At 47.8% G+C, this 20,447-nt stretch overlaps 2 protein-coding genes across 2 annotated transcripts; one reads left to right on the plus strand and one right to left on the minus strand.

Annotated features, from left to right (window-relative positions):
• The first annotated feature begins 1,216 nt into the window (after window positions 1–1,216).
• LOC125551036 (DNA-directed RNA polymerase V subunit 5A) lies at window positions 1,217–5,444 on the plus strand. The gene is made up of 4 exons (XM_048714186.2): window positions 1,217–1,648; window positions 1,726–1,902; window positions 4,217–4,330; window positions 5,087–5,444. The coding sequence occupies exons 1-4, from the start codon at window positions 1,307–1,309 to the stop codon at window positions 5,210–5,212; spliced, it is 759 nt and encodes a 252-aa protein (XP_048570143.1). The 5' UTR covers window positions 1,217–1,306; the 3' UTR covers window positions 5,213–5,444.
• A 2,886-nt stretch (window positions 5,445–8,330) lies between these two features.
• Window positions 8,331–10,114, minus strand: LOC125553669 (cyanidin 3-O-rutinoside 5-O-glucosyltransferase). The gene has a single exon (XM_048717420.2). The coding sequence runs from the start codon at window positions 10,029–10,031 to the stop codon at window positions 8,547–8,549; it is 1,485 nt and encodes a 494-aa protein (XP_048573377.1). The 5' UTR covers window positions 10,032–10,114; the 3' UTR covers window positions 8,331–8,546.
• Window positions 10,115–20,447: the final 10,333 nt, after the last annotated feature.

The raw sequence follows: 20,447 nt of genomic DNA on the forward strand, positions 1-20,447 counted from the left end.
ATTCTGAAAATTCCCTTATGTACACGACAGACCACCGACTTCTGGGCCTGGAGTGAGGAAAGAAGGGGCTCTTTCTCTGTCCAAAGTGCGCACAGGATGATTTAGAAAATGAAGGTGAACAGGGAGGCATGGCTGTATGAAGAAGAAGGATCATCACATGTGGAGGCTGATTGCATGGGATGGACAAATATGTGGAGACTCAGGGTTCCTTCGAAGTTGAAGAACTTCCTGTGGCGGCTGGCCCGACACTCGATACCGACAGCATCGCTCCTAAATCACCGTAATATGTCAACGTCGAGCGTATGTTGTTTCTGTGGCATTGAGGATACATGGAGGCATGCACTGTTGAATTGCCCAGTTGCAAGGAGTATGTGGGCAATCTCATCGGATGTTATTAATTGATCGGCTATGTTCGAACATTGATGATGATGCTAAGCGTTGGTTGTTTGCCATGCATGATACACTGTCACATAATGATTTTACCACATTCGTGGTTACCCTTTGGGCACTGTGGGGAGCACGACAGAAGGCTATACATGAGGACATTTATCAGAGTCCGTTTGCAGTCCATAGTTTTGTGCAGTCATATCTAAATGATCTCCGAGTTGTTTAAAATATTCCTAAACGAGCAGCAGTATCTGTTTACTCTAACCGGCGAGCATAGTGGATAGCACCACCGGCAGGGCTAGCAAAGATTAATGTTGATGCTTCTCATGGGGCGGTAGGCGCGATATGCAGGGACCAATCTGGTGTGGTCCTAGGTGCTTCAACACTTGTGTTTCCAAATATTACGGACCCAGCTACACTGGAATGTTTGGCTGTCAGAGAAGCCTTGGCGCTGGCTGATGATCTTTATGAGAGAAGAATACACGTGGCGTCTGTCTGCAAGGTGGTCGTCGAGGACATACATCAAAAAAATTCCACGGTTTATGGTGCCATCATACACATAGGAAGAACACTTATACTACTTGTAATATTATTCATGAACTTAGGAGCTCAAACATTGAGGCTCACAAACCTGCGAAGCATACATTATCCCTAGGGGCTGGCCGCCATGTTTGGTTAGGTCAGTCCAATGAACTTGATTTCGTCCCTGTAAACTTTGTGACGGTTGAATAAAAAGCTTCGGAGTTTGTCTAAAAAAAGGTATAGGTGGGAACCTCCCACCTTGTTGTTAAAAAAAAGAAAAAGAAAAAAAACGCACCACGTGACTGCGCGAGGATGAGAGTGGGAAGGGCGCAAGGCTCGTTTGCTTTCCCCTACACCCAAAACCCCAATTTCCTCCCACCAGAGCACAAGGAAAGAAATGAATCAATTCGCCCCTCAGCAATCATCGCTCGCCATGGACTCAGGGGAGAGCTCCGCCGCCTCCAACGCCGCCCACGCGGCAATGGCCGTCGACTACGCCCCCGAGGTCGCCTGCTGCGTATCATCCATGGTCGACCTCGGCGGCGCCGCCGGCGTGGAGAGCCAGCGCCTGTTCCTGGCGCGCCGCACGGCGCTGGAGATGCTGCGGGACCGCGGGTACAGCGTGCCGGAGGACGAGCTCGCCCGCACCCTCCCGGAGTTCCGCGCGTGGTGGTCCGAGACGCCCGAGATCGAGCGCCTTTCCTTTTCCACAACCCTCGCCTCCGACGAGTCCAACAAGGCATTTCTTTTTCCCAATCCCCTTTCGTATTTTTGCGAGGCAGGAGCTGATCCACTCTAACAACGTGGTTAACACAGGTGCGAATTGTCTTCTGCCCACCTGAGCCCGTCAAAATCGCAGCCATCCGGGAGGTGTATCTCCGAATCAAAGAAGAGAACTTGTCTTGCCTGATTCTGATTTTGCAGAGCAAAATAACATCTAGAGCCAGGGAGTCCATCAAGGAGATGTTCAAATTCAAAGTAGATGTATTCCAGGTTAGTTTCCTCTAATCTGTTGGTGGCCTGTTCGGAACACTGCATTCCAAAATTCACATTCTGCAAGCAAAGATCTATGACTATTTGTGTTGTAGCTTGCAAGTACAATGCCATACCATTAGGATAGGTAGGTAACTTGTTAATACAGTGGCATTAGTTTTAGTTCTATGTCATCCTGACCGTAGTGGTGTACCAGGGCCGGCTCTATAATTTGGAGGGCCGTAGGGCAAAGTCGACGACTTGGTCCTTAAGGTCATCTATATGTATGTGCATATAGGTATATATACATGTCTATTTTCATTTGTGAAGTATCTTTCCTACTTTTAAAGGTTAGAATTGGTGGTGAGTTCACATATGGGACCACACAAATAAACAAACATACTTCTACCCATATGTGGGACTAAACATAAATAAACAAATGCTACTTTTAGAAGGTGTGAGACAACCGAAATAAACAAATACACTAATGCCTTGATGTGAGAATAACACTATTGTAAAAAACACAAATTATAAATGCGAGTATGCGATTTTAACTCAAAATCATGGTCTTGATTTTAGCTTCTCTACCCAAGCAATTCTTCCAATTCCTCGTCAAAGCAGATGGGGGCAAACAAATTGCAATTTCGACGCGGTGATAGATATTGTCTTCCTATCTAATCCAATATCTTGTGCATTCAACTTACTCTTACCATTAAAAAAACTTACTCATGCCCATTCTAATATGTTTCAAATTCAAAATGTTATGTCACTATAAACCTTGCAAAGGACCTACTATGATCTCTCGAGACTCTTCGATGCCAGCAACATGGTCTTTCATTATATTTCCGCTCTCTTTTTAATCGTGAATCATGCAACGGACACAAGATACCATCATCTTTTGACGATCTCCTAAGCCGGTGATAACTCCTTGTTTCTTGTGGCTTCGTATCATTATATTTCCGTTCTCTTTTTAATCGTGAATCATCCAACGGACACAAGATACATCATTTGACGATCTCCTAAGCCGGTGATAACTCCTTATTTCTTATGGCTTCGTAGCAACGCACGGGCATTATGCTAGTTAAGAGTTAAATTTCAACCACCATTCTTACGGCGGAAAGAAGCCACGAGGGACGGAAACCTCTGAAAAAGCAGCGACGAGGCGTATGCTGGCATTATCATCCAGAGGCTGCGCCACTCACTGGAGAGCGCGTTGGTGAGCACGGCTTGCTCGCGGGAAGCAAGAACAAGCGCAGCTGGATGTCCAGGGGTGGTGCTGTGATTTGATTCTTGACGCTCGCCACAAGCGGTCGCCATTTCGTCCAATAGGCAACGAGCAAGTTCTGCGTGTAAGGAGATGATTAGTTAAACCACATGTGTAAACCCATTGAATCAAAGGGTGTCACGGCATCACCTCACCATGGAAGCAACGATGGTCGGAAGCTCCGGAGGAGGGAGGAACGCGACCCCCCGTCTCACTCACACATTCATACACGGCGGCTGAAGCTGAGATCGAGAAAAGTAACCTCACGATGCCGTGCGCCCGTCCCGCAGTTATCGATCGCGTTTATTTTTCTCGTGGGCTGTCGAAATGGCGTTTTCTTTCCTACTATGCTGCGTTTCTTTCCTTCATGGGCTAAGACTGCCAGCTGGCCAAAGTAGCAAGTACTCCCTCTCTTCCACTATATAAGGTGTATTTGTTTTTCAATAAAATTCCATATTATAAGGTGTATTTATGTTTTCCCCCAGGATTTCCATTTTTGCCCCTACCCCTGCCTTCCAACTGCTGCGCGTTAGAGCTAATTATTGGAGTAGTTACTTCCAGTATGCTTCCTCTTGGCAATTAATTATCTGGAGTACCTTCGTGATTGATTTTTTCAACGTGGCATGCCATATGGCCATCTGGAATTGTTGTGAGATATGCATGCGATGCATGGCTCATTCCAGGTATTGCCGAGTGAGTTAGGGGTATTTGTGCCCTGAGTTCCCCTCTAATCTGTGCCTTGTTTAACATGCTCAAAATAATACACCTTATATTTAGGAATGGAGGGAGTAATGTCTATTTGCCCTGCTGGCCCCCCTGCATGACCTGGGCCTAGGCGGTCTCCCCTCCCGCCTAGGCCCAAAGCCGGCCCTGTGGTGTATACTTGTATTGCTCAGCATTTTAACATGTGTGTTTCTGCTAGTTATGTTCTTAATCTCAAATCTGTATTCATATAGTTTCGTGACTTAAGTCATGTATGGTTGATGCTTTACTGTTTTACACGATATGCTAACAATTTAACATTCTATAGTTTACATTTGCGAACTGATGTGCTCTGCTGTCCTATGGTAGATCACAGAGTTACTGGTGAACATTACTAAGCATGTCCTGAAGCCCAAGCATGAAGTGCTGACTGCAGAAGAAAAAGCGAAGCTCCTGAAGCAGTACAATGTGGTGGATTCACAGGTCTGTCTGTCTATAATTTGCTGATAGTACTGTAAAATTTGTTACTGATTTCTAGTATGAACTATGTGATAGTGTTCTAAAAGATATATGTATTCACAATTGGGGTAACTGTCTAGTGAATGCTTTTGTGGGTAATATGTGCGATTTATTTACTATGATTAACTTACGAGCCAAGCACATTTAAAGTGGAAGTGCAGTCAAAATATGTTATTATTTCATTGAGATATTTTACTCCAGATCCTGGAGTTTCTTTCTTCTCCTTTTGTTTTGCCAGATGAGAAAGATCACTAAGCTTTAAGACAAGATCTTTTCTGGAGATAGCATTTTACACTTTTCATTAAGACAAAAATTGATGGTGTTAAAACTTAAAACAGATGATCCTTCTATATTTTCTGATTATTTTGTAAAGAATTGGGGTGTTTAGTATTCCATGCTCACTAAAAATGACAAGAGAACTTGTGTAGTTGCAATTTAAAATTCTCCTCACCTATCCACGAGTAGTTTTCAGTTATATTGCAAGCTCCTTACAAGCTGGGAAACAAAATCTTGAATTCAAAATGTACTTATCTGCTCATGATATGCTTAATAGTCATTGCGGGCGGTACTGCGTTCTCTTCTTGACATGCCTCAAATGCCAAACGACATTTGTTGTTACCTTTCTTGCACTTGGATTCTATTTTAGTATATATTGATGCCTCATTTTGTCATAAACCACATGTACACCACTTTGCTAAAACTGTTGTCTGTATCTTTCAGTTGCCTCGCATGCTAGAGACCGATGCTGTTGCTCGCTACTATGGCCTTGGCAAGGGAAACGTGGTGAAATTCACATATGACAGCGAGCTCACCGTGGACCATGTGACGTACAGATGTATCTTCTGATGGATCCGTTTGGTTTCCATGGGATGAAGGTTGATGAAGGTTGTCTTCTGTTAGGCCTCGCGGCAATGTAGTTAGAAAACTGTTCCCCATCCTAAGCTATCTGGTTGTCAGTTTCAGATGTTTCTTAGAAAGTCTGGCACAAGTTTGTTTCCAGCGTACCGTGGTCACTGCATGTCTTTGAAAACTGAAATGTGTCGTGGAGAATCGCTCAAATGTGATTGTGGGGTTATCACTGCTGCTGTTGCGTTGCCAGTGTTGTTCATGTTGGTGGTGCTATTTGCGTGTGATTTTCAGGTTGTGCGCTTTAGCTTTGCTCATGTTGGTCATGTATGTTAGCCTCACTGGTTTCAAGAGAAACTCATCTGCTCCTTCCACCTTCCCATCTGATTCAGAGCAGAATGAGTTGTGCTTGGGTACGCCCCTCCTAAAAAAATATCCGGATCTCAAAGCAACTTTAAAAAGGGTATTCTCGTTAGGGTTTAGGCTAATCACGCAACACCTAGGCTGATCGATTCCACCGTCGCTAGAATTCGTGACTCCTGCGATTCATGCACTGGCTCTGAATTTTGTTCGGGCAGCCATCCAACATACCACGAGTGAACAACTGGGGTAGAGGCCTTTCCGGAAGAAGATCACTCTGGTTCTTGCGGTGCAGTTCTTCGTGACCACCAGGGTGGCTTCATTGGTGCCGCTACAGCAGTCTTGGAACATGTTGCTCATGTGGTGTCTGCTGAAGGTGCTTTTCTTCGAGAGGGTTTGAAACCAGCTCAAAAAATTGGTTGCAATAACCTGCTGGTTCAAATGGGTAATTTAGTTGTGGTGAAAACATTGAGGCTTAATGAAGGGCATTCTATGGCGGCGGCTCCAATACTAGTAGATGATTGTCCTAAGGAATTGGCGGATTTTGGGATGGCTACTAGCACATGAGCTAGCTTAATGGGGATGTTCTCACCCTCCGGCTTTGGGGTTTGAAGAACCCCGATTTTATTGCTAAATTTTTAGCAGACAAATGTAAGTGTTATTTGATTTTAATAAATCTAGCCATGAAGGTATTTTCGTCAAAAAGAAAAACTTAACGTCACGCTAGGCGTCGGTTGATTGCCCAAATTTCGGTCGGTCGCCACGTGTGCGTCAGCTTAGACCTCCTTTTGAACGTACGATCTGCGTGAATCAAGGCTACATGCATAGCGCGGGCGTCGCCCCCGTTGCCTGCATGTCCTCCCGGTCACTGACCACCTCCCCTTGCCTGGATGCCCTCCCTCCACCGCCCACGTTGCCGGATGCGCTCATCGCCCTCACCTGGTTGGTCGCAGCTCATCGGTTGTAGCACCCGTCTCTGTCCTCGTCATCAAAGTTGCTCTGCTTGGTCGTAACATTTTATGTGGCCGATCACAGCAAAAATTGTCTTGCCCCTTCGCAGGGCTCGGTGCACCTCCACTCGCCATCGTCAGCTCGCCGGTCTCGGGTTGAAACTTAAAAAAAAAAAAGCCTGCTGTGGCTATCTTGCAGAAAAACAATGGTGTGGTTCCACCAAAAAAATGCCATGGTTCCAGCAAAAATAATAGAATGGTTCCCGCAAAAACAATGGCATAGTCCAACAAAAACATAAAAGGTGCATGGTCCAACAAAACAAATGCCAGCAAAAACAATGTCCTGCTGTCGCCCGGGATGCAGCAAACATTATGTCCATCCCAGCAAAAAATGGCTGGTCATCGCCGGTCAAAGAAAAAGTTCTCATTGGTTCCAGCAAAAGTATTCACCAGCTGTAGCATAGTGGTTTACGGGTTGCAGCACATTCGACTCGCCGCCGTGCCAAACAGGGAGGCCTTCTATATCCATAGATTTTGTGTCCAATATGTATGCTACGTAGCCCAAATCCTTCTTTTTCAATAAGTCCTAATTCGTGTCAAGAAATTTACATCATTTCCAATTAACAATATGTCATCCATATAAAGTATTAGAAATGTTATTACGATGTCACCTACTTTCTTGTAAACACAACGCATCTTCCTCAATTCATGATGAAGCCAAACCATTTGATCACTTCATCGAAAGAAAGATTCCAACTCTTTGATGCTTGTTTCAGTTCATAACTAAACCTTTGAAGTTTGCACACATTTCTAGCATACTTTGGATTGTGAAAACCCTCGGGTTGTATCATATACATGTCCTTGCTTCAATTTTCATTTAAGGAAAGCCTTTGTGAAGCCCATCTGTCATATTTCGTAATAGAAATGTGTAGCAATTCTAGTATAACCCGAATTGGCTAAAGCATCGCTACAGCGAGACAATCTCGTCATAGTCAACTCCTTAAACTTGTCGAAAACATTTGCAACAAGTCGAGCTTTATGTATGTAGATATTTTCATCCGCGTCGATTTATAGATCCATTTTCATTCTTCAGGCTTTATGCCTTTCGGATGGTCTACCAAGTTTCAAACTTGATTCTCGTACATGGATACTACCTTGAGCTTCTTGACATTTAGCCAATTCCCGGATTCAGGACACATCATTGCCTCTTTGTACATCACAGGTTTACCCTTGTCTAATAACAATATCTTGTGCCTACAACAATGGTTTGCACAAGTTTTGTCTACGCTGCGTGGTTCAGCTGCAAGTTTGACCGGAGTCTCTACATCACATGTACAGTTTCTCGTATCAGTCGTAATGGAAATTTGCCTTAATCGGGGTTTAGCTACCGTACTATGTAATCCAGGTTCTTCCAGTGCATTAAACTACCTGGATTTCCCGATTTATCAACAAATTTGAGTGTTCTTCCCCAAATTCGAGAGTGAGCGAGGACCAATCCAGGCCTAACACCATGATCGAACCTTGAGGCCATAAATGCAACAGTCTACAAAGTAATCTGATCCATGGATAGAATTTGCATTCGTTTTAACACGTAATATCTTTCCTTTTGTTTTCGCTCACCAACATTCGTTCAAGTGTTTTCGCCTGAATTTCTATTAACTGGAAGATTTTCTTTTGCTTAATCAACAAACCCATACCTTTACACTTCAGTTGAGAAGACGAGGAAGTTACCCCTGAAAGGAAATAGGCGGATTACAAGCCATTTATTTTCCATTTGCTTACTTTATTTATTTTTCTGAAGGAAAAGATTTTGTGTCAATGGATTCACACAGCAAAAATAAACAGTCATTACAAGCCTGAAACAAAACTTGCAGCATAATTTGCGCTTAGGTGATGGAAATGAAGAACCTAATTAGTTACTGTACTGTATTAAGGGAATTATTGAGCATGTGAAAAAGATTTAAGATTCGTGTGTATGCTTTTTTTGTTGCATCAACGGCAAGATGTAGACGCTGAGCAGATTATTAGTTGCTCCTTAGAAACTCCAGTTCTTGCACTCTCTTGACAAAGCTCCGGAGGCTTCTCTCGGACGGCCCACCGGCGGCCACCGCCTCCCTTACCCTCTCCTTCCAAGCCCTCGAGCTCGCTGCTATCGCAGTGGCCATGTCGCCGCTGCCAACAGCCAGCTCGACGCACCTCGCCAGCTCCGCGCCGGTCAGCACCCCGTCGGCCTCGCGCTCCGCCCGGACGGCCACGCCCCATTCCTCCGCCAGCAGGTGCGCATTCACCGGCTGGTCCGACCAGCTCGGCGCCGCCACGGCCGGCACGCCGCACGCCACCGCCTCCAGGGTCGAGTTCCACCCGCAGTGCGTCACGAAGCACGCCACCGATGGGTGCGACAGCACTCGCACTTGATCACACCACTCCACCACCATTCCCTCTGGCACGGCCGCTGCCGTTGCCAGGAGGAGGCGGTCCACCTCCGGCGAGCGTCCCTCCCGCCGCACCACCCACAGATACGGCAGGTTGAGGCGCCGGATGCCGCGCAGGATCTCCTCCGCCTGCCGCTCGCTGTACGTGAGCAGGCTCCCCCACGACACGTACACCACCGACTTGGGTGGCTGCGCGTCCAGCCACGCCATGTACCTCTTCTCCTCGTCCTGCGCGAACAGATGAATGGCCTGATCTTCTCCGGCTCCGGCAAGAGGAACAACGGGGGCGCCGATGGCGAAGACGCCGCCCAGGTACGGCCGGATCGCCTCCAGCGCCGTCTCTTCCAGGGCTTCGAACGTGTTCACCAGCACCATGCAAGGCTTCATGATGACCTCCTCGTCGTCCATCTGCTCAAACATCTCGCGGAAACCTCGAACGATCATCTGTGAAAGGTCGTCCCCGGTGCCCGTGGCGTCGTCGGCCAAGAAAGACGGCATGTCGCGGCCCATCCTCATAGGCCGGCGGAGGCCCGGCAGGGTGGCCTCGTACGCCGGGTCAGCGGCGTGGGCGGCGATGCCGCCGTCGCCATGCCCGTGGAAGTAGTGGTAGTAGGCGACGAGCACCGTGGCCGGCTGGATCCAGTATACGGCGAGCGGCAGGCCGTGCGCGCGCGCGACCTGGACGACCGTCGGCATGTTGAGCGTGCACACGACGCAGGTGACCGGGCGGCCGGCGGCGGCGAGGCGGCGCACCACGGCGGAGAGGCTGTCGCAGGACGCTCTGCGGCGGCGCGCCGTTTCGTCCCCCGAGCCCGTGGGCCAGCTGCCGTCGTCTTGGCCGTCGGAGAAGGGGGCGTAGTGGATGACGCCGTCGCTGACCTCCTGGTCGTCGGGAGAGGAGGAAGGGAACATGCGGCGGTGGCCGAAGAGGGGCACCGAGAGGGTGGCCGTGGCGCCGTCGATGGCGGCGAGACGGCGGGCCAGGGCGCGCGCCGGGTTGAGGTGGCCCTGGATCCCGTACGCCGCCACGAGGAAGTGGGTGCCGTGCTCCCCGCGTACCGCCGCCGGCTGGGCCATCACGCACGTCGTTGGTGCCGGATCGATGCTTCGCCTTGTGATGTATTGACTCGGCTTGAAAGCTAGCGAAGGTTTAAAAGGGCGATTTGATAATTTGCCATCCCTTACTTTTCTCCTTCACAATTTGCCACCCATTATCTTAATGACGGGCGGGCCCGAACCTCACCTGTCATTCTTGAGAGGACAAATTATGAAAGGGGAGGTAAGGAATGGCAAATTATCAAATTTGCCGGTTTAAAAAGTCGAGAGTCGCGCATTAGCGTCCAAAGCTTCCTGGAATCCCGGTGTGCATTGCTAAGCAAAGACTTCGCAGGTATTGACGACATGCGGGGTAAGCAATTCCGACATTGTTTAGTTTGATTAATACGGCCGGCCGGCGACGATGGGACACAGATGAACATGTTTCTGCTTTTACTATACTTCACGTGTCGGAATTGTGTAACAACATGTCCGACCGTCACTGCTTATGTTCCATCAAAATCCAAGGAGATGTTGGTGATCACCAGCACGACGTCAGTTCTTGTAGAATGGCCGAACACAGATGAGACCCAGTTCATGTATGTATAAAGTATCAGTTTAGCTATATGTTAGAGCATTTCCAACAGCCGCGCTGAAAAATTGATGTTTTTTGCGCGCGCAACCGTTCCGGACACTCCAGTGGAGCCGCAAAAACCGCGCGCGGCATATCTAGTTCAGCCCGCGCGCCGAAACACCATCGCGCGTCGCTTATTTGCTGCGTCCGTCTCCCGCGCGCTGGACTCTCGAGCACCCGCTCGCAACTCCACCTATCCCATCCAGTCCATTTCTTCCGGCGATCGTTCCGGCGCTTCCCCGGCCTATCCCCGCGCCGCCGCGGCTTCCCCCGTCTCCCTCTAGTCACCGCCGTCCGTCGCGCGCAACAGTCCTCCGACGAACAGCGCCCGGCCGTCCACTGCCGCTCGGCGCCCGCAAGGTGTTCGACAAAACTCCCGCAAGGTATGTATTGCTTCAACTTCACATTTTTTTACATGAATTTGGTGCATGTTGTTTGTAGTTTTTATAGTCTAGTTTAAATTGAACATTGTAGATGAGCTCATCGTATGATTCTTCCAAAGAAGAATTTGATATGGGAGAGGAGGAGGATCTTGCAATGATCCTAACTATGCACATCAATAAAAAACCGAAGCACGGTGGTTCGGTTATGGGTCGGCAGAAAATTTGGAGGGATAGGATCGATGCCCACAATAGATTGACCAGGCATTATTTTGCGGAGAATCCCACATACCCCGAGTCGTATTTTCGTCGCCGGTTTAGGATGAGCATCGAGTTGTTCAGGCGCATTGCAGAGAAACTAGCGAGCCATGACCGGTTTTTTTCAGCAAAGGAGGAATGCCGCCGGAGAGCTCGGGCATAGCACCTTTCAGAAGGTGACAACCGCTTTGCGTATGTTGGCATACGGTATCCCCGCTGATCTAGTTGATGATCACTTGGCCATGGGTGAGAGCCAAGCCATCATGTGTGTCAAGCACTTCGCAGTCGGAATTGTGCAAGTGTTTGGCCAGGAGTATTTGAGATCTCTTAATGTTGAAGACGCCGCAAGGCTATTGGAGATGAACAAAGCTTGCGGCTTCCTAGGTATGCTTGGCCCAATAGATTGTATGCATTGGAGTTGGAAGAATTGTCCTAAGGCATGGCATGGGCAATTCCATGGCCATAAAAAGGGTTCCACTATAATTTTTGAAGCGGTGGCCGATCAAGAGACTTGGATTTGGCATGATTTTTTGGAATGCCTGGATCTTTGAATGACATCAACATTGTCAACCGGTCACCACTGATGAATAAGCTTGCAAATGGTGAACTGTCACTGGTACAGTTTGTAGCAAATGGCCGTACATACAACTATGGCTAATATCTTGCAGATGGCATCTACCCAAAGTGGCAAACATTTGTGAAGCCGTTGAAAAAACCGGAAGGTAAGAAAAATCTTGATTTCCACAATGCTCAAGCGGCGGCTAGAAAAGATGTGGAGAGAGCTTTTGGAATTTTGCAAGCCCAATTTGCTATTCTGAGAGGACCGGCTAGATTTTGGGATCAAAAGATGCTTTGGTACATCATGCACGCTTGTGCGATCATGCACAACATGATCATCAAGAATGAGCGTGGCCAAGATGTAAACTACTCTCACTATGAGCTCTTGGGACATCCCGTGCGAGTGCGGCGGAGGGCTGAAAGGGTGGCCCATTTTGTTGCCTCATATCATGCAATTTGACGTCCCGAAGCGCATGATGATTTTCAGAAGGATCTCATTGAGGAGTGGTGGGCTTGGAATGGCCGACAAAAAGCATCATGATTTGTGTGTTTGATGTTGTATTGTTGAATTATTTGTTGAATTGAAAGATAAACTATTTGTTTGAGTTGTAATAACGAAATTGAACTATTTATTGTTGATTTATTTTATTTGTGTTTGATCTTCTTGCATGTTGAAAGGATCGATATAGTTGACTAGAGGGGGGTGAATAGGCAACTAACAATTTTTAGCCTTTTCTTTATCAATTTAAAGTTTGCATCAAAGTAGGTTGTCTAGATATGCAACTAGGTGAGCAACCTATATGATGCAACAACAACAAGCACACAAGCAAGCAAGAGATGCAACGCAATATAAGCTTGCACAAGTAAAGTTACGAAATAACCAAGAGTGGAGCCGATGAAGACGAGGATGTGTTACCGAAGTTCCTTCCCTTTGAGGGGAAGTACGTCTCCGTTGGAGCGGTGTGGAGGCACAATACTCCCCAAGAAGCCACTAGGGCCACCGTATTCTCCTCACGCCCTCACACAATGCGAGATGCCGTGATTCCACTATTGGTGCCCTTGGTGAAGGTTATATGCCCTAGAGGCAATAATAAAGTTATTATTTATTTCCATATATCATGATAAATGTTTATTATTCATGCTAGAATTATATTAACCGGAAACATGATACATGTGTGAATACATAGACAAACAGAGTGTCACTAGTATGCCTCTACTTGACTAGCTCGTTGATCAAATATGGTTATGTTTCCTAGCCATAGACAAAGAGTTGTCATTTGATTAACGGGATCACATCATTAGGAGAACGATGTGATTGACTTGACCCATTCTGTTAGCTTAGAACTTGATCGTTTAGTTTGTTGCTATTGCTTTCTTCATGACTTATACATGTTCCTATGACTATGATATTATGCAACCCCCGTTTACCGGAGGAACACTTTGTGTGCTACCAAACGTCACAACGTAACTGGGTGATTATAAAGGTGCTCTACAGGTGTCTCCGAAGGTACTTGTTGGGTTGGCATATTTCGAGATTAGGATTTGTCACTCCGATTGTCGGAGAGGTATCTCTGGTCCCACTCGGTAATACACATCACTTAAGCCTTGCAAGCATTGCAACTAATGAGTTAGTTGCGGGATGATGTGTTACGGAACGAGTAAAGAGACTTGCCGGTAACGATATTGAACTAGGTATTGAGATACCGACGATCGAATCTCAGACAAGTAACATACCGATGACAAAGGGAACAATGTATGTTGTTATGCGGTTTGACCGATAAAGATCTTCGTAGAATATGTAGGAGCCAATATGAGCATCCAGGTTCCGCTATTGGTTATTGACCGGAGACGTGTCTCGGTCATGTCTACATAGTTCTCGAACCCGTAGGGTCCGCACGCTTAAAGTTCGATGATAGTTCTATTATGAGTTTATGGTTTTTGATGTACCGACGGTAGTTCGGAGTCCCGGATGTGATAACGGGCATAACGAGGAGTCTCTAAATGGTAGAGACGTAAAGATCGATATATTGGATGACTATGTTCGGACACCGGAATGGTTTCAGGGAGTTTCGGGCATATTTACGGGGGGGGGGGTTACCGGAACCCACCGGGGAGACTAATGGGCCTATTGGGCCCTAGTGGAGAAGAGGAGGGGTGGCCAAGGGCAGCCGCGCGCCCCCTTCCCCCCCCCCCCCCAGTCCGAATTGGACAAGGAGGGGGCGACACCCCCTTTCCTTTCCCCCTCTCTCTCCTTCCCTCTCCTCTCCTACCCCCACATGGAAAGGGGGAGTCCTACTCCCACCGGGAGTAGGACTCCTCATGGGGCATGCCTAGGGTGGCCGACCCCCTCCTCCTCCTCCACTCCTTTATATACGGGGAGGGATACACCCCTTGGAGACACAACAATTGATCTCTTAGATCTTTTAGCCGTGTGTGGTGCCCCTCTCCACCATAGTCCACCTCGATAATATCGTAGCGGTGCTTAGGCGAAGCCCTACGACGGTAGAACATCAATATCGTCACCACGCCGCCGTGCTGACAAAACTCTCCCTCAAAGCTCGGCTAGATCGGAGTTCGAGGGACGTCATCGAGTTGAACACGTGTAGAACTCGGAGGTGCCGTATGTTCGGTACTTGATCGGTCGGATCGTGAAGACGTACGACTACATCAATCACGTTGTGCTAACACTTCCGCTTTCGGTCTACGAGGGTATGTGGACATACTCTCCCCTCTCATTGCTATGCATCACCATGATCTTGCGTGTGCGTAGGAAATTTATTGAAATTACTACGTTTCCCAACAGTGGCATCTGAGCCTGGTTTTATGCGTTGATGTTATATGCACGAGTAGAACACAAGTGAGTTGTGGGCGATACAAGTCATACTGCTTACCAGCATGTCATACTTTGGTTCGGCGGTATTGTTGGATGAAGCGGCCCGGACCGACATTACGCGTACGCTTATGCGAGACTGGTTCTACCGACGTGCTTTGCACACAGGTGGCTGGTGGGTGTCAGTTTCTCCAACTTTAGTTGAACCGAGTGTGGCCACGCCCGGTCCTTGAGAAGGTTAAAACAGCACTAACTTGACGAACTATCGTTGTGGTTTTGATGCGTAGGTAAGAACGGTTCTTGCTCAGCCCGTAGCAGCCACGTAAAACTTGCAACAACAAAGTAGAGGACGTCTAACTTGTTTTTGTAGGGCATATTGTGATGTGATATGGTCAAGACATGATGCTATATTTTATTGTATGAGATGATCATGTTTTGACCGAGTCATCGGCAACTGGCAGGAGCCATATGGTTGTCGCTTTATTGTATGCAATGCAATCGCCCTGCAATTGATTTACTTTATCACTAAACGGTAGCGATAGTCGTAGAAGTAATAGTTGGTGAGACGACAATGATGCTACGATGGAGATCAAGGTGTCGCGCTGGTGACGATGGTGATCATGATGGTGCTTCGGAGATGGAGATCACAAGCACAAGATGATGATGGCCATATCATATCACTTATATTGATTTCATGTGATGTTTATCTTTTATGCATCTTATTTTGCTTTGATTGACGGTAGCATTATAAGATGATCTCTCACTAAATTTCAAGATAAATGTGTTCTCCCTGAGTATGCACCGTTGCCAAAGTTCGTCATGCCCAGACACCACGTGATGATCGGGTGTGATAAGCTCTACGTCCATCTACAACGGGTGCAAGCCAGTTTTGCACATGCAGAATACTCAGGTTAAACTTGACGAGCCTAGCATATGCAGATATGGCCTCGGAACACTGAGACCGAAAGGTCGAGCGTGAATCATATAGTAGATATGATCAACATAGTGATGTTCACCATTGAAAACTACTCCATTTCACGTGATGATCGGTTATGGTTTAGTTGATTTGGATCACGTGATCACTTAGATGATTAGAGGGATGTCTATCTAAGTGGGAGTTCTTAAGTAATATGATTAATTGAACTTAAATTTATCATGAACTTGGTACCTGATAGTATTTTGCACGTCTATGTTTGTTGTAGATAGATGGCTCGTGCTGTTGTTCTGTTGAATTTTAATGCGTTCCTTGAGAATGCAAAGTTGAAATATGATGGTAGCAATTACACGGACTGGGTCCGTAACTTGAGGATTATCCTCATTGCTGCACAGAAGAATTACGTCCTGGAAGGACCGCTAAGTGCCAAACCTGCTGCAGGAGCAACACCAGATGTTATGAACATCTGGCAGAGCAAAGCTGATGACTACTCTATAGTTCAGTGTGCCATGCTTTACGGCTTAGAACCGGGACTTCAACGACGCTTTGAACGTCATGGAGCATATGAGATGTTCTAGGAGTTGAAGTTAATATTTCAAGCAAATGCCCGGATTGAGAGATATGAAGTCTCCAATAAGTTCTATAGCTGCAAGATGGAGGAGAATAGTTCTGTCACTGAGCATATACTCAAAATGTCTAGGTATCATAATCACTTGACTCAACTAGGAGTTAATCTTCCTGTTGATAGTGTCATTGACAGAGTTCTTCAATCACTGCCACCAAGCTACAAAAGCTTCGTGATGAACTATAATATGCAAGGGATGAATAAGACAATTCCCGAGCTCTTCGCAATGCTAAAGGCTGTGGAGGTAGAAATCAAAAAGGAGCATCAAGTGTTGATGGTCAATAAGACCGCCAGTTTCAAGAAAAAGGGCAAAGGGAAGAAGAAGGGGAACTTCAAGAAGAAGAGCAAACAAGTTGCTGCTCAGGAGAAGAAACCCAAGTCTGGACCTAAGCCTGAGGCTGAGTGCTTCTACTACAAACAGACTGGTCACTGGAAGCGGAACTGCCCCAAGTATTTGGCGAGTAAGAAGGATGGCAAGGTGAACAAAGGTATATGTGATATACATGTTATTGATGTGTACCTTACCAGAGCTCGAAATAGCACCTGAGTATTTGATACTGGTTCTGTTGCTATACTTGCAACTCGAAACAGGGACTATGGATTAAGTGAACACTGGCTAAGGACGAGGTGACGATGCGTGTGGGAAATGGTTCCAAAGTCGATGTGATCACCGTCGGCACGCTACCTCTACATCTACCTTCGGGATTAGTTTTAGACCTAAATAATTGTTATTTGGTGCCAGCGTTGAGCATGAACATTATATCTGGATCTTGTTTAATGCAAGACTGAGGGATCCTGGATTAGGGGGTCTCCGGACAACCGGACTATATCCTTTGGCCGGACTGTTAGACTATGAAGATACAAGATTGAAGACTTCGTCTCGTGTCCGGATGGGACTCTACTTGGCGTGGAAGGCAAGCTAGGAAATACGGATATGTATATCTCCTCCTTTGTAACCGACCTTGTGTAACCCTAGCCCTCTCCGGTGTCTATATAAACCGGAGGGTTTTAGTCCGTAGGACAACATACAATCATACCATAGGCTAGCTTCTAGGGTTTAGCCACTCCGATCTCGTGGTAGATCAACTCTTGTAATACCCATATCATCAAGAATAAATCAAGCAGGACGTAGGGTTTTACCTCCATCAAGAGGGCCCGAACCTGGGTAAAACTTCGTGTCCCCTGCCTCATGTTACCATCTGCCTAGACGCACAGTTCGGGACCCCCTACCCGAGATCCGCCGGTTTTGACACCGACATTGGTGCTTTCATTGAGAGTTCCTCTGTGTCGTCATCATCAGGCTTGATGGCTCCTTCGATCATTGTTAGCAATGCAGTCCAGGGTGAGACTTTTCTCCCCAGACAGATTTTTGTATTCGGCGGCTTTGCACTGCGGGCCAATTCACTTGGCCATCTGGAGCAGATTGAAAGCTACGCCCCTGGCCATCAGGTCAGGTTTGGAAGCTTAAACTACACGGCCGATATCCATGGAGACTTGATCTTCGACGGATTCGAGCCCCTGCCTTGTGCGCCACGCGGTCACAATGAGTACGATTTAGCTCTACCATCGGACCGTATTCAGGAGATCGCACCGGCATCCGCTCCGAGCTTCAATTCGGAGCCAGTCGCGCCATCCATGGACGGGTGGATAGACCCCGTCACGGAGGCCGTATCCTCAGCGGCAATCGAGCCGAATATTGACCTTACCCTTCACGAGAGCCGTGTTGCCAAACTACCGGATCCTTCCCCGGCCACGGACTCCGAACCGCCTGCGCCCGTGCCCATCAAATCCGACTGGGCGCCAATCATGGAGTTCACCTCCGCGGATATATTTCAACACTCGCCCTTCGGCGACATACTGAATTCATTAAAGTCTCTCTCCTTATTAGGAGAGTCCTGGCCGAACTATGTCTGGCAGGATTGGGATGCGGATGACGAAGAAATTCGCCGCCCACCCACCACCCACTTAGTAGCCACTGTCGATGACTTAACCGACATGCTCGACTTCGACTCCGAAGACATCGACGGTATGGACGACGATGCAGGAGACGAGCAGGAACCAGTGCCCATAGGGCACTGGACACCCACTTCATCACATGACGTATACATGGTGGACACACCAAAAGAAAACGACGACGAGGAACGGAAGGACGCAACGAAGGGTTGTCCCCTCGAGAAGCAGTCAAAGCGGCAGCGTAAGCGCCGCTCCAAATCCCACCTCGGCAGAAACAACGATCACATAGACCCAGCGTTAGAGCAGGGTAACCATCGCCGGAACACGGCAACACGGAGAATCAAACCGAACAACCCGACTTTGTCAAAGATAATAGTCCGGACGATATCACACCAGACATACACCCGGAGCAACAGAATGCCCGTCAAAGGCTTGTTGCCACCGTGAGGAGTAAAAAAAAAGCAGAAGCAAAGGCTCAAGGCTGTGCAAGACACACTCAGAATCAGATGGAGTAAAGTACTCAACACAACAGCGAAGTACGGCAGTCATCGCCCCACCAAGAGCTACCCGAAGCGGAAGTTGCTACCTGAATTCGATGAGGAGGCCTTAGATCCCCCGCAACCAAAAATTAAAACGGCCATCTGGCCGGATAGACGACCTCACGGCCAACATAGAGCGGCAAACAACGCCGCACATAAGCCAATACGCGATCCACGCGAGGGCTCGCAACAAAAGGACGGCGCAACCAGATCCATCTATGGACCACGCAAGCGCGCCCCAGCATACGATGCAACACAACAAACATCCGAACAATGCGGTACACCCAAATACAGGGGTGCCGCACACCCCCTATGTTTCACCGACGAGGTGCTGGACCACGAATTTCCAGAGGGATTCAAACTCGTAAACATAGAGGTATACGACGGAACAACAGACCCTGGGGTCTGGATTGAGGACTATATCCTCCATATCCATATGGCTCGAGGAGATGATCTCCACGCCATTAAGTATTTACCCCTCAAGCTCAAAGGGCCAGCTCGGCACTGGCTTAAAAGCCTCCCCGAAAGCTCCATTGGGAGCTGGGAAGAGCTCGAAGATGCTTTTCAGGCAAATTTTCAAGGGACTTATGTCCGACCTCCGGATGCGGACGATTTAAGTCATATAACTCAACAGCCCGGAGAGTCAGCCCGAAAGCTTTGGAACATGTTTCTTGCTAAAAAGAACCAAATAGTCGACTGTTCGGACGCCGAAGCCTTAGCGGCTTTCAAACACAGCGTTCGTGACGAATGGCTTGCCAGACACCTCGGCCAAGAAAAGCCGAGAACAATGGCAGCATTAACAAGCCTCATGACCCACTTTTGCGCGGGCGAGGACAGCTGGCTAGCCTGATGCAGCACCAGCGACCCAAGTACATCCGAAGTTAGAGATGGAAACGGGAAATCACGACGCAACAAAAATAACAAGCGCCGGAATAAAGAAGACAACCCGAAGAGCATGGCGGTAAACGCCGGATTCAGAAGCTCTCGGCCAGGTCAGCAAAAGCCGCCCTCTAAAGGCAGCAGAGACGAACTGTCCAGCCTAAACAAAATTCTGGACCAAATATGTCAGATCCATAGCACCCCTGGTAAACCCGCTAATCATACCCACAGAGAATGTTGGGTCTTCAAGCAGTCCGGCAAGCTCAACGCCGTACACAAGGGGGAGGATACACCAAGCGAAGACGGGGATGAGCCTCTCAAGCAAGACACTGGGGAACAAAAGAAATTTCCACCAGAAGTCAAAACAGTAAACGTGTTACACGTGATCAAGGGGAGAAACAAAGCAGCACTCCCAGAGAAATATGCCAAATGGCCTATCACCGCGGAGTCCTGCCACTGGTCGTCTCAACCGATCACTTTCGACCATCGGGATTACTCAGCAAGTATCCGGCGTGCAGGATGGGCTACCTTGGTATTAGACCCAATAATTGACGGATACCTCTTCACACGAGTCCTGATGGACGATGGCAGCAGCCTAAACCTGATATATCAAGACACAGTCCGCAAAATGGGGATAGACCCAACAAAAATCCGCCACGGCAATACTACCTTCAGAGGAGTAACGCCAGGCTCAGGGGCTCATTGCACGAGCTCCCTGCTACTAGAGGTTATATCGGCTTCCCCGATAACTTCCGTAGTGAAAATTTAACTTTCCACATTGCTCCATTCCAAAGTGGCTATCAAGCACTACTCGGACGAGAAGCTTTCGCTCGCTTCAACGCAATACCGCATTACGCTTCCCTCACGC

Source organism: Triticum urartu, chromosome 4A, assembly GCF_056163025.1.
Source record: "Triticum urartu cultivar PI428250 chromosome 4A, HENAU_Tu73, whole genome shotgun sequence".
NCBI lineage: Eukaryota > Viridiplantae > Streptophyta > Magnoliopsida > Poales > Poaceae > Triticum > Triticum urartu.

What these genes read in the sequence shown, in the direction of transcription:
- LOC125551036 (XM_048714186.2), top strand. Translation starts at nt 1,307, where the DNA reads ATGAATCAATTCGCCCCTCAGCAATCATCGCTCGCCATGGACTCAGGG. An exon ending in TCAAAGTAGATGTATTCCAG is followed by an intron (nt 1,903 to 4,216) that starts GTTAGTTTCCTC and finishes GTCCTATGGTAG; the next exon opens with ATCACAGAGTTACTGGTGAA. An exon ending in ACAATGTGGTGGATTCACAG is followed by an intron (nt 4,331 to 5,086) that starts GTCTGTCTGTCT and finishes TGTATCTTTCAG; the next exon opens with TTGCCTCGCATGCTAGAGAC.
- LOC125553669 (XM_048717420.2), bottom strand. Translation starts at nt 10,031, where the DNA reads ATGGCCCAGCCGGCGGCGGTACGCGGGGAGCACGGCACCCACTTCCTC.